We start from the raw sequence: 13,767 nt of genomic DNA on the forward strand, positions 1-13,767 counted from the left end.
TAGCCTATCTGTCTGCATCTGAATCGAGATCAAGTCAAGGCCAAATTTGGGAAAATCACTTCCTCACCCCATGTCTCAATTTCCCTATTTATAAAATGGAAACAATGACATGGGTTTTTTGAGATGGTAAACATCTCAAAGATATGTTTGAAGCTCTACAGACAGAAGTGCTGAAAAAAGAGGAGGGTCTTATTTTTATCAGAGATGCCAGTAAAGATGGAAAAGGGATCACTGTTTCCTTTGCTTCTGGCAAGGAAAAACAAAGCAAGGGCCAGAATAAATAATGCTGGAGACAAAGGAGTCCACTTCCCAAGTCCAACATTTTAATGCATGGAGTTTAAAATTGTCCCTTGCCTCTCTCTTGCTGGAATGATAACTCCCTTTCAGAGGCATTGCTGTCAAAATTCAAATCCCTTACAAAAGCCCTTCAAAGGATCCATTAATGTAGATGTCACTGGGTGTTCTCCTCTTCCTGTAGTTTACACCATTGGGTAGGTGATGACAAAATAATTAAGTTCTGAGTCAATCAGGTACTTGAATTTCCTGTAAATATCGGCCAACAGCCTCTCCTCCTCAGTGCTGTCCTCTTGGGCTGTATAAATTCTGACCTGTATGCACAAACAGCAGTCATGTCTCTTATATAGAGGGAGCTCAACCCATTACAGCACTGCCATGGCAGGTTGGATGGCAGGGGTGCTGCAACTTCCCTGAAGAAGTATTTGAAAAAACAGCCCAGAGGCACAGGCACATCCCTAGCCTGACTAGTGATTGTCAGCTCAGGCTCAGCGGCAGCTCTCAGGTGATGCAGAGAGGGACTAGAGCACTGTGTGGCATTCCACAGAAAACAGGCCTTTATTAAGAGCAGGGCCCTCTGTGAAGGGAGCCAAGAACAGCAGCTCTCCCCAACAGGGGAAAAACTGGAATTTATATAGGGAAGGAGAGGGGTGGGGAGAAACTAGTAACAGAGTAACTTGGTAAAGTGACAGGGGCAAAACCAATGGGATACAATAAATCAACATATAACTTGCAAAGGTCTCTGGGTAAAACATTTCCTCGCTATGAGCAGAAGTATCTTTTTCATAGATTAGCTCTCCAGGGGAGTACCACAACTCCTTTGCTGGCTGACTCCCCATACAGCTCGTGGCAACAAGAAGCATCTGTGACTAATACGGAATCTAGAGAATCAAAATTCCTTGAATTTGAATAGAATCTTAAGGCTTTACTCTCTTCCCACTCCCAACTGACTGAAAACATCACCTCCTGCCAAAGAAGTTTTGGGTGGTGTTGGGAGGAATGGGTTAAATAGCGGAAGACTAGCAAGAAGGATTGTAAATCACTCAGGTGATCTTGCAGATGGGAATAGGATAACCCAGTATGAACACCAGCCAGTGACCCTCTGGCATGGACCAGATTTAACAGTGCCTGCATCCCCACTTGTGTGTGTCTGACTGGGGGTTGCTTTGGGGATGCCTCGGTGAGCAAAGGAAGGGAAATAAATTTACTCTTTGTCTTTTAGCTGTGGTTTTGTGTTTGTCCTGGCTGTCTGCCTGTGCTCACTCAGGCAGGAAGAGCAAGGTTCTTTTTACCCCCAGAACTGATGCATCCCTGGGTTCTGCACACATCTGTGAGGACCTACTGGATTCAGATTGTATCGCACAAAGTAGCATGTCAGCATGGTTTACACCAGCCACAGTTGTGGCCTGGCCCCAGTTCAGCACAGGACCCCTGAAGGGTGTGATGTATTTATATCTTTTTGCAGTTTAGTGGGATTCAGTCCACCTTCTCTGGTTTAATCATAGACATAAGCACTGAGCCTGAGAGGTGACTGAGAAACCATAGAAGTGGGAGAGGGCTTGAACTAGAAGTGACAGAGGGAATGCCAGTCTAGGAAGGGCTTCTGGAATTTTCAGGACTTCATAAAAAACTTCTATAGTATCTGTATGTTGCTAAGAAGGTTGGAAAACCTCATTCCTGTGAGTGGTACTAAGGCATAACATAGGGAAGATAGTTATATTAACATTTCTGTAAGTGACCTTTGCCTGTGCATGGGGACCTTTGGGTATAGGAGCAAGAATGGGAATGGGAGTTTTGAAGCACAAAGTCTTACCTTTATGGTAGTCAAAATGCATTTCCTTTCTGCACGGTTTTGTAGCAGCCTCTCCATAAAGCTGACGCTTAGAAATGCCCAGACTTTCAGAAATAACAACCTCTTGCATGATAAGATAAGATGTAGTAGCTCATTGTCCAGCAACTCACGGTCATTGTTCAATTCAAGTGTTAATTTCTTGAAAAAAAATGAACACTTGGTACTACTAAACAGACGTTGCATGCAGAAACTAGAATTCAACAAATAGTTTTCCAAGTTAACCAACAAAAATGAGTGTCAGCAGATCAATTTTGTACCTTGACATTAGTGGAGAATCTCTTTTGCATTGACAACAGTGTATGTGTTAACACTCTCCTGCTAAGATGGGGTGATCCCTTGTACATTTATTAGAAAATGCTGTACCCACAGTCATACCATGATCTTATCTGACATAATGAAAATTATCCCAGAGACAAGAGTAGAGCCAATGATGGTTTCTAGAAAGCTTTACAGATCTCTGGTGTTTATTGGAAACTCTACAGTGAAACAGGACTTAAAGCAGTCAGCAACCATCAGGTGTAAGGCCATGTGTTTCCCTCTGGTGTGCAAAGACCTGATACTCACTTATGTGGGTCAGGTGTTGCAAACCTTTGGTGACACATCTCTTGTGACACGGAAGTGCTTTAACGCAGGCAAATTTAATTTAATTTAATTTTGACACAGTTAATTTAGATGTGCTGTAGGACATTTGTGCATTGCCAAAATAGAGTAGCCTGATAGCATTATGGTGGATTATAAGTAGACAAGGATTGCTTAATGAACTAACACTATGGGTGAAACACTGAAATTACTCACTTGTGAAAACTGCCCTCTGAACGTAAAACTGATGCGCTCAGGAACTTCTGTTGCTGACTGCTGTCATGTAGAAGGCCTACATGATTACTTTGTATAGCTTTGCGATATTTCAGTAGGGTTGTCCCTATTGTTTCCCTTACCTGCAGACCATGCCAGTAAGCTGGGAGAAGGTTGGTGAGGGTAGGTCTCATTGTCCAGTCTGGGTCACTAAAATAGCAGCTCCGTAGGCTGATGCTCCTAACTGGGATCTCCACGAGTAGGATCCTAGCTAGGTGATCATGCTTCATTACTCTTTCAAAGAAGAAGTTCACATTCAGTTTTGGGGCTCTCTTGGCCAAGTTTGCCCATGACATTCCTGACACCACTTGCCCATGAGGGTCATGGATATGACACTTGATATTCAAGGTGCACAGTGAGTGAGAGCTGTGCTCCCGCAGGATGTCCAGCAGTTCATCAGACATGCAGTTATAATTGAAAGTCAGGGTGGTTAGCCTGTGGAACTTAGACATAGTTTGGTGGAACAAAGCACTGCGGTAGACAGAAAGGTGGAGACTGAAGAAATCCTCAATATTGATTTCAGATATAAAGCTTCTATTAGTCAAGCTGCTCAGAGAATTCAGAAGCTCACAGCCTTCTTCCAAAGTTATTCTTGCTCCTTTTAAGTTAAGATAATCAAGTTGATTGCTCATTCTTTTCAGGAAGGCAGCTAAGTTCTTGATAAACTGAGCCCTAACTACATTTTTCCAGATCAAGCAGTCTAACTCTAGGTACTTGATGCTCAGGGATACTAGGTGACTATTACACTTACCCAGGTGTGAAAGAAGACCTCTCATAATCACTTGAAATTTTTTGATAAAGGGGGTATTGTAAGGATTTGATAACTTGATCTCAAGGTGCTTCAAATACTTGCCAAATTTCTTGGTATACCACAGTGCACTTTGAAACTCCAGTGTGCATGCCCTTGATGGTTGGCCATAGAACGTGATGGTTCTGCATCTCCAGAGAGATCCAGAGTGCATGGCACAACTCCATTTTTTACAGACCAAGGCAGCCCGAGATCTGTCTCTGTCATCTAACCAATGGAAGACATGCCTCAGACAGACATCGGGTAGATAGGCCCAGGACCTTTGCTCAGGTCCACCGTCATCTTCCATTGAGAGGACTTCTCTTCCAGGTCTTGAGTCAAACCAACATGCAGAAAGCTGTGTGTAGATTTCTTGCCAATCCCAGCATAATAGGCTTCTAAACAAATGGATGCAAGTTTGCTTCTTCACAATCAAAACCAACAGCCCTTTGCCTCTGTACTCCAGCTGTCAAACAAACTCTTGAGTTTAAACTGTAGTCTTACCTAAATAAAAACCAAAACAAAACAACAACAACAAAAAAAAAACAAACTGAAGAGTGAAGAATGATTACAGTACAAGCACAGGACACATCTTTTAACTTTTTTGTCTTCAGTCTAGCTTAACAGTGAAATGGTATCAGCTGTTGCTACAGCAGCCACACCCTCTTCAAAACCTTTGGTTAGCATCAGCTGCAATTAATTGATCATGGTTTGTGATCTGATGCCTGTTTAAAAGTACTCAGTTCTTTGAGCACTATACATTTGAACAGGACCGTCAGTGCAAACTTAGCTCTAATGACTTTTCATAGCCTTCTAGGGTACCATTCCATGACAAGTAGTACCCTACCCTATATTAAGGCTGGATAAAAAAGTTGAAATGGATGGAAACAAGAAGCACACCAGAAGAAGAAAACATGCAGATCCATGAGAGTCGGTTTACAATTCTACAAAGACTCAGATATTTCTGTTTCAATTTTATAAACAGGCATGAAAGGACAGGCTGATAGCACTGTTAAGCTTCAGTCTGCTGTTTGTCTTTTGGCCTACAGTTCTTATGCCACACAGAGTCTCTCTGCCTGTATACATACTCTTCAATTAGCAGCATTTCTATTCTTAGGGATTCCTCTGCCCACTCTTGCCACTCAAAGTGCCAATCCCAGCTACAAAGATAACCCTTAGAAACTGAGTGTGTGGTCTGATTACCACCTGACTCTCTCTCTTGTATGCTTTACCCTCAAGAAGAGCTCTTTGTTTTGCAGAACTATTAGTCATTTAGGAGGTCTCTAGATCAGTATTCAAAAATCGAAGCCAAGTCTTAAAACACGGTGGGTGAAGCTGCAGTTTGCTAGCAAGAAGAACATGAAACTTTTACTATTGAGATTGAGGGTAGGGAGGACACAGGAAGAGGTCTAACACTTCAGCTACCTGGATGCCCTGAAGTCAATGGACAGAGGAAAGCAGGACAGAATATAGGGCTGCAACACAAAGAAACACATCTGTTCATAAAGGATGTTTATTACATTACACTCATCATTATTAATGTGTGAATACAAAGGGCTGCAAACACCATCAAGAGGAACTTTTTTAAAACCAGAGTTCTTATGAATTTGTAAAAAGTATGTTTGTTTATAAGCCAGTGGTGAGATTCAAGAGGTATCCTGCAGTGTTACTGGGTTGGCTTCCCCATCATTGTAAGCCACGTATTAGCTAAAGAGGCGTTATAGCTATCAGCTCTGAATTTAACTTGGTGTGGGGAAAATAAATCTTCGGGAAAAAAAAACCCAGTTCCTGCTACAGTTCCTTCTAGAGCATTGTTTTTTCAGGTATCAGTCATTTAAAGATAAATGAATGCTTTTCATGTCTTGTTTGACACTTGGGTAAGAAAAAAAAAATCAAAATAAAATCCCCCACCACTGAACACATACATCCTTTGCCCTTGGCCCTCTTTGCTGCCCGATTTGCTTCAAAGGGCATTCCCGGATGGTTTACGGTCCCACACGGACAGTTACACTAGCTGTTTTCTCCAGCAAGAGCTGCAGAAGCCCGTGGAGTAAAAGCAAACAAACAAAAACCTTCTAAGACTTTGACCGATAATTACCAGAAGTAACAGGAGCTGCGGCTTGGATACCCAAGCGGGCAACACAGCCTGAGTCCTTTTACTATTCCAGCTGACGGGGATCTCTGGGCCGAGGTCCGCAAAGGCGCCAGAGCCGCGGGCGGAGGGGCAGCGCAGCCCCTGCAGTTGTACCGCTGGCCCGGGACATTCCCCTCAGCACCGGCACGCGCCGCCCTCCTCACTCGCGGCTGCTCCGCGCGCGCCGAGCCGAGTAACGGCAGCGGCCCGCGCGCGGGGCCCAACCAATTGTGGCGGTCGGGCGGCGGCGGCGCCGCCAATCCGGGGGCGCGGAGAGGGCGGTGCGGCGTTCAAACGCGGTGGCGGCGCACGAAGCAGCTGCTGTGGGGAGGCGGCGGCTCGGTCCCGGTCGGGTCTCGGTCTCGTTCGGTGCTCTCGGTGAGTACTGCCCCGAGCGGCTTCCAGAGCGGCCCGCTTTTCCCGAGCGCGTCTCCTCCGGCCTTGGCCGCACTTTTTGCGCTTGTTTCTACCGTCCTGGTGGGCGCAGTAACGGCACTGGCTGGGCCTGCCCGGTGCCCCCGTGTCCCGTTAGCCCGATGTGGCGGCACTGCGGATCTGCCGCGGCTGTCAGTGCACGGCCAGTGCCAGCAGAACGAGGTCCCTACGGCGGGAGTGGCTCCGGACGAGGCCTGGGGCTGAGCGTGTCCAGGGGCCCGGCCGGGGGCTGCCCCAGACCGCCGTGGCCTCTGGAAGAAATAGAGCACCGCGCTGTCCTGTGCAATACCCGTTTGGGCAGCAGCGGATCTCTCGGGTCATTTCACCTGACTCATATTTGCTAGCGAGTGAAAATCAAAAATTGAAGGTATAGATGTGCATATGTTTAAATCACCATATAGATAACTAGAATTTTAGCCCTTCCCACCAAAGTCTTCTGCTAGGAATAATTCTGTCTATTTCAGGATTTATATATCCGCAGTGATAAGTGTGACTGACATAGAAGTATTCAGCTAGCAAGCACGGCAGGAGACAATAGCAGCTGCGTAGACTTGTCTGGCAGTGGAAGGTTGTTTTCACTAAAGAAGGCAAAAATTTGGGATAGCAGACTTTGATCTGAGACACAAACAAAAAAAATGTACTCATAAAGCATTCTAACTCTCGAACTAGAGCCTTGCAGCGGAATTGCCTTCTTTATGGACTTGCACAAACCTAAAGAGCTATAGAAATCAGCCCTGTTCTCTTTCAAAACCCCAAGTAAAAATCTGCTCAGCTCTGTTTTTCTTGCTTCAGGCAAACGTAACCAAATATATCGTGTAACAGTTTCCACTTCTCTTTTTTTTCCTCTGCTTTGTACCTTGTTCTGTCTAAGCTTTGCTCTCATTTTGTTTTAGAAATAAAGTTGACCAAGAACTGGAACCAGATGGCATCTGTGCTCCGGAATGTCAAAGCAACAGTGGTGTGGCAGAAACACCAGCTCCTAGCTGACCTTAGTGAGAATGAGAGCCCTATGCCTGACAAATTCAAGAGAAGGGCCTTTCTGAGTCCTCTCAATACCATTCGCATGTCTTTAAGAAAACGGGCACCATTAAAGCGAGTAGAGCTGCATTTTCATAAAACCCCAACTAGGGGAAGTCCAGAACGAAGACAGAGGTGCCAAACTCTTCAGACAATTAAAAGAACAGCAAAATATGCTTTTGGAACAGTGTCCCAGGTATTTTGCCTTTGCACTGGAACATAGATAGAGTTTAGTTTTTGCTTCAATTCCAGTACTAAGATTTGTGAATTCTGTACTCTGTGCTGTATTCCAGAGAGTCCATTCCCACACACTTGCACAACTTTTAAAATCTTTAATATTTTTTCTTAAAGTATAGACGGGCAAATTATGGATCTGGCAGAATGGAGGAAGGTGAAAGCATTTTATTTTATTTTATTATGAAATAAGAGCTTTTCCCCTACTGTATTTAATCATATATGGCAGGGCAGCCTTCACACGAAGGAAGTTGGGTAGAGATTGCCATTGCTTGCAAAAATTTCTTACAGAGAAATATGCAGCATATTGAATTTTTTTCTTTTATTTATTCTCCTGTACCCATACTATTTACTACCATGTTTTTCATTATAGTTAATCTAAATTTAGACTGACAAAACCTGCTACAAGATAGCAGATTTAAGCTTGCATTTCCCTTTCTTGGGAGACATAAGGTTTTTAAATACATAAGGTCTGTGTTGGGGAGCCTGACATTTTCCAGCATAATAGCAGCAGGAGCTTTGTTCCAATGCCTGCTCTGAGGTCCTTCATCAGTACCAAGGGAAGCAAGCAACTTCTACAATGCAAATGAGTACAGAGGTTAAGATGCATTTATGTTAGTTGAAACCTGATATGAGAATGGAAGCTAGGAATTCAGCCCAAATATTCCTAGTCTTTCTGGTTCCAAACTTGAGGTTACTTGAGTTAATTTAGCCTTACATGTCTAATGCTTCTTTCAGAAAATACAGAAGTCTTGCCAAAGCCCAGTATGCTCAGTGGTGACCTTTCCAGCTGAATCCATCAGCAGAAGCTGTGCGACCAGTTCTACCACAAAAAGAAGTGCTACACCTCAAACACCTTGCTATAAGAGCATTACTCCAGCAACCAGTTCTAAAGGCACTCCAAGTTCTGGCAAAAGGGCCTTGCTTGGACCAACAAGGGCACCAGAACATAGAGAATGGAGGGATTTCTCATCCTGGCTTGGTAAAAATGCTGTCTCTCTCCGGAGATCCAGAAGAGCAGCAGCACTAAAGAGCCCTTATTCATCACCTGCTCCTTCCAGCAGAAAGATGTAAGTCACATTCTTTTCTAAACCTCTTTTTTTTATTTATTTTTTTTTTTCTTTTCTGATTAGGTTATCTGGTAAAGTGAAAGGCAAAGTATGAAGTTTTCTGTCCTATTCCCCTGAAGGTGTGTAGGTATGTGCTGCTTGAATAGTTAAAATAGTTCCAGCTCCCTGTATAGACAGGGACTGAGCTGTGCATAAAGCTGAAACATAGAAAGTATTTTTTTCCTAGAGACATACCTAGGTTCTTAGCTGGTGCTTTTTGGGCGAAGGAAAATATGCTGTATGTATCTTACTCCAGGTTAATGGTAACTTTTCCAAAGCTGCTATTTGTATTCCAAAGATAACAGGAATAGCTCTGCTTATGCTGAGTTCTTTAAAGAGAGATTCCTGCCTCAAACAACAAACACAAATTAGATCAAGGGTTGTGAGCTAGGGAAATACTTCATAATATGCACATAGGTATTTCTTTTGGTCAAAGTCACAAGAAAGGTTAAAGGTAGAAGTTGAATCCAAGCCTCGTGAATCTGAATCCTGTGGCTGAGTTGGAAGAGAGCTGTTTGGGGGATGAATGGAGATGTGAAGCAGTTGGCCAATGGAATTAAGAGCATAATTGACACTGCCCTAAACTCCTCTAGATGAAGTCTAGAGGTAACAAGAGTGGTACTGCAGGGATGGAGGACTAAATAGTGTCACCTAGTCAGCCCTGTCCTGTTTGATCTTCAGCAACCACCATTCTATTTGCAGAGAGTTTGATTGCGAATTGGAACTGGTCTCATCAGGGATTTGCCAGTTGAAGCGTATCTCCCAAGCATTTGATGATGCCATTGTGAAAGAGGAGAGGTAAATACTGCTAAGCGTGCTTCAACTCTTGGTACAGGTTACCTGCCACCTGAATATAGCCAATTGCAGGGCTAAGTAGTCCCTGTAACTCAGGATGAGGAATAGTTGCAGAACTTTTTCAGGTGTAATGTAGTATATCCATTTTTTTCTTCAAGATACTACGGAAGATTAAACCTGCCATTGGATTTGCAGCTTCTAAAATCTGTCAAATGCTCTCCTTGTCTTTAGTTTCCTTGCTGTGGAAGTCCGATTTTTAGTAGAAAGAGCCTACTTTTGACCTTGTGTGAGAACAGTACCTCCCTGACTCTTGTCTAAAAGAGGTGCCGATCCAGGCTGGGGAAGGAGGGGGGAAAATTACAGTGTGCTGACACAGTTACTGATGTCTGCACATCTATTAAAAAAATCCTTTTATTAGGTAGTGTTTTGTTAACGAACAATCCATGGTACTCAGATGAAGAAGCCTCATAAAACACCTTGGTTAATCCACAAGGGCGTAGGCTGCTGTATTTGTGAAGGTTATGTCATTCTGAATTAGCCATATTAAGAAAATAAAAATTAAATCAGAAATCTTGTCACAGGATTATTCCCTAAACTTCTGAATCTCTTAGAACACTTGATGTCAAGCATTCAGAACTAAATGTCAAGCACCTCAAATTCTCTAGAGGGAGTTTAGCATCAAGTGCTTTACCTACAAAGAGGTAAGAGCTTAACATCCCAGATAATTGCAAAAATTTGTACCAATGGGACAATATCTAGATAACTACAAGTCAAAGCTTGTATCAAGTTAATTTTATCATATCCACTGAAAGTTCACTAAATCTCACTCCAAATATTCTATCCGCTAGTGATATGACAGTTCCTCTCATTTGTAATTGAAGATAGTAGCAACCAGGTAAAGTAGTTGTTCACTTACCTTGTCTGTGCCTGCATGCATCTGTGGGGAGAAAACCTGCTGTTAAGAGAGAGAGAGGCTTATTATCTCATGCTGCTTTAAGGCAGTATGGTGTAGAACCACAGGGTTCCTCCTTCATATTTGCCCTGGCTGTCTCTGTTACAGCAGGTCCTTGTGTAGTTGTAAAACTTCACTTCTAAATTGTGGATTAGGGAGTCCTTGTTGGGTTCACAATGAACTTCCTATGCAAACATCAGCTTTTCTCACCCCAGACCAAAAAATGACTAATGTTTTTGTCACTCCAGTTCTCATTGGCTACTAATGATCACAAAGCATGAGAGAACCAACCATTATCCTGAGCTGTCTGATTTTACAGCCCTTCTTTTCCATCCCTCGTATTTTCATAGTAGTTGAGTTCATGCTATCACAATTAACAGTAGCTCATAACTGTATTGGTGGCATTTTTAAACACAGCAATTGTACCCAAATGGATGTGACATAAATATCTTCACCCATTATGTTGGAAGTAATCTTTTTATTAAAGGGAAATGTACATCCTGAATACTGTGTTCTATTTTAGCAACGAAGAGAGATGCAAGGCACTTTGCTGTAACTTTTCAAGAAAAATGAGAGCAGCTTCAAATGCTGGACTGATGTTTTCAGCAGTGATCTGTACTGCTTCCCCAACTTGGTCCAGTACTCCTGCATGTGTTGATGCATACAATGTGCTCTGTTACTGCCTAGTTGCCTACTGGAATAATTGTGAAATGAACTTTGTTGAAGGTGCCTTTAGTCTTGCATGAGACTGTCTGTACTGGTATCCAATTGCCATGAATTTTAATGTTAGTGCTCTCTTTTCATTTTTTTCATGATGAAGCAAACCTTGATTTCAAATGGTTGTTTCTAGTTCCACGTATTGTTCTAATGTTTGGATTTTAATGAATTAGATTATATCACAGGAAATGCTCCTGTTGCTAGTTAAAATATTGCAGTATTTAATTCATGTACTGCCATTTTTGTTCACTGAAGATAACAAAATATTTTCCTGCTAGTGTTTAGAACAGTTACACAGTGAGTGTACCAGATCTCTTCCTTTCCCCCATCTGTTTTCCAGCAATTTGTGTGACAATCAGTTAATTAACTCTACTTCATGCTGCTAATGGTAGTCCTGTTGTTTTTCTGCAGGAAACAAGCAATATCAAACTACTGCTATCTAATGGCACAAAACTCAGTCTGTACATCAATCCCTGAAACCATCTCATGCTATCAGAAGGCAAGCAAAGAAGCTCCATCAAGTGCTTGGTACCTAGACAGAGATGGCTGTAACTATTTTTTCATGTTTCCAAATTTGAGCACGTATGAAGGAGATGTCTGTATAGCACCTGAAAGGCTGCGCTCTATATACACTTAATGAGCTGTTACACTTTTTTTTTTTTAATGAAGCAGCTCAGGACTTCCCTTGCTTTCTCTTTTCAAGTAAAGAGTGAATCAAAATGGTACCAACCACAGTGCATCATCTCCCGCTGAGATGAGGGAACCACCCTGAAAGTGACTTTCATGAGACAGTAAGAACCTAGAAACTGATGCTGAACTGGCCAGAAAGAATGGCCAAAGCAAGGGCTTATGATAGATTTATGAAGGGTAATTCTAGGTAAGAGCAGTGTTTAAACTGGTATCCAGCAGCCATGAGATTTAGCACAAATACTTTCCATGTTAAAAAGATTGGCCTATTATTTTGAAAGCCTAACTTGTTATTTTGGGTTTTTTTGTTGCTATTGGCAAACTAGAAGTTATTCATCATGTTAGCTGGAAGTTAATAAAACACTAGTGGCTTCTTTGAGTAAGCAAAACTGTCATTCCAAAGCAACAGGCTTCTGTGGAGTCACTCATGCCTCAAGAACGGAGCCATATTAGGACTCTTACTTCATGGATTTAAGGGTTAGCCTAACTAATCCTATCTTAGGTAGTTTGGTTCCAGACAAATCAGAGCAACTTTGTTATTTCTTATTGCTGCTTTAGCTAGCATCTTGGGAGTTGAATTAAACATTGCTTTTGTGCTGTATCTGTCTTTTAGTTATACATGAAAATTTATTACTACAGTTTGTTATTACAATTACAAATGTACAAAAAATAATACAAAACAAATACAAGTTGTTACTACTCTTGAAACTACTGTTATTAATTAGTATCATGGTTAAAGTATTTTGATTATGTATACTTAGCATTTGATACCTGTATGTTGCTTCTAATTACTCTAAAAAAAATATAACATTCATTTGACAAGCCTTTTTTGGTAGGTCATTCAGTATAATGAAGTTAAGTCTTTAAAACAAAGTAAAGATTTCTCAAGTAGAATTCAACACCAGGGCTGTTTTCCATAGTAAGCTTTATGCAGGCTTCTCCAATTATGTTCACTCTAAAATGAACCTTCAAATGCAAGACTGATTTGGGAATCTGCTCTACTTGATAAATTTAGGATGTGTATGTGACCTAGTAGTTCCAGTGTTACTAAAATTTTAATGGTATCGGATATAAATATGAAAAGCATTAAATTATGATGTATATATAAATATTGATTTTAAACTTGCTCACAATTTTTCTTTTTTTTTTCTTGTAAAATTAAACCATTTTAAAACATTGAAACAGTTACTGAGGCCTGGAAACATGAATGTTGCAGTGTGTTTCTTGTTAATGGTATGTTCTATTATTACCTAAGTTGATGGTTTGGTCCAAATGAGACCCTCCCACCCCATGTTGTCAATCTACCCTGAGTCTCCTGTCAATCTGTCTTAAGCCCACCACATGCTTGGAATTCCACTTCAGAAATCCCCTAAACTTCAACGCTTGATTAGTCCATGTGACCCAACTTTCCCCCCCTACCTCCCTCATTGGATGATGATTTTGTGAACCCTGCCCTTTACCCTCCCCAGGATATCTCTGATTAGCTGATGCTTTGTACCCTCCCTTTGAACCGCCTCCCTATTTCAGCTGTTGCACGCTCACATTTTCTGTCTTTTGCCCCCAAGATTCCCCAGAGCAATAAATCCTCTGTTATCCCATGCAAAAGACCTCCCTCTCGTCCTTGTCTCCTCAGAGCACAGACTGACAGCCAAAAAGCCATAGAGCGAGTGCTTTAGTCATACTTTGGGTCATCCTGCTCCTGGGCTGTGACCCACTCCTGGAGCAGGCTGAAGTGAGAGAGCCAGATCAGCTCCTGCAAGATGTGATACATGAAAGCAACTCTTCCAGCCTGAAGACTTCTAGAGTTTCAGAAGAACTTAGCTTATGTTATTTCTTGATGTAGTGTTTGTGTGTGTTTTGTGGGCTGTTTTTTAGGATTTTTTAACAACTTTTCTATATGAA

General features: G+C 42.1%; 2 protein-coding genes across 2 annotated transcripts; one reads left to right on the top strand and one right to left on the bottom strand.

Annotated features, from left to right (window-relative positions):
- Nucleotides 1-301: 301 nt before the first annotated feature.
- Nucleotides 302-6,103, bottom strand: FBXO39 (F-box protein 39). Its single transcript, XM_005525640.2, has 4 exons — nt 5,884-6,103; nt 3,082-4,289; nt 2,108-2,284; nt 302-608 (listed from the first exon to the last, which is right to left on the bottom strand). The coding sequence occupies exons 2-4, from the start codon at nt 4,093-4,095 to the stop codon at nt 480-482; spliced, it is 1,320 nt and encodes a 439-aa protein (XP_005525697.1). The 5' UTR covers nt 4,096-4,289; nt 5,884-6,103; the 3' UTR covers nt 302-479.
- A 93-nt stretch (nt 6,104-6,196) lies between these two features.
- PIMREG (PICALM interacting mitotic regulator) lies at nt 6,197-12,991 on the top strand. The gene is given in 6 exon segments (XM_005525641.3): nt 6,197-6,297; nt 7,248-7,567; nt 8,344-8,675; nt 9,417-9,512; nt 11,590-11,631; nt 11,633-12,991. Coding segments are annotated over 5 exon segments (843 nt in total). The 5' UTR covers nt 6,197-6,297; nt 7,248-7,276; the 3' UTR covers nt 11,715-12,991.
- The last annotated feature ends 776 nt before the right edge of the window (nt 12,992-13,767 follow it).

This window comes from Pseudopodoces humilis, chromosome 23 (genome assembly GCF_049639895.1).
Source record: "Pseudopodoces humilis isolate 2021_Gansu_Grassland_sample_001 chromosome 23, ASM4963989v1, whole genome shotgun sequence".
In the NCBI taxonomy this organism is placed as follows: Eukaryota; Metazoa; Chordata; class Aves; order Passeriformes; family Paridae; genus Pseudopodoces; species Pseudopodoces humilis.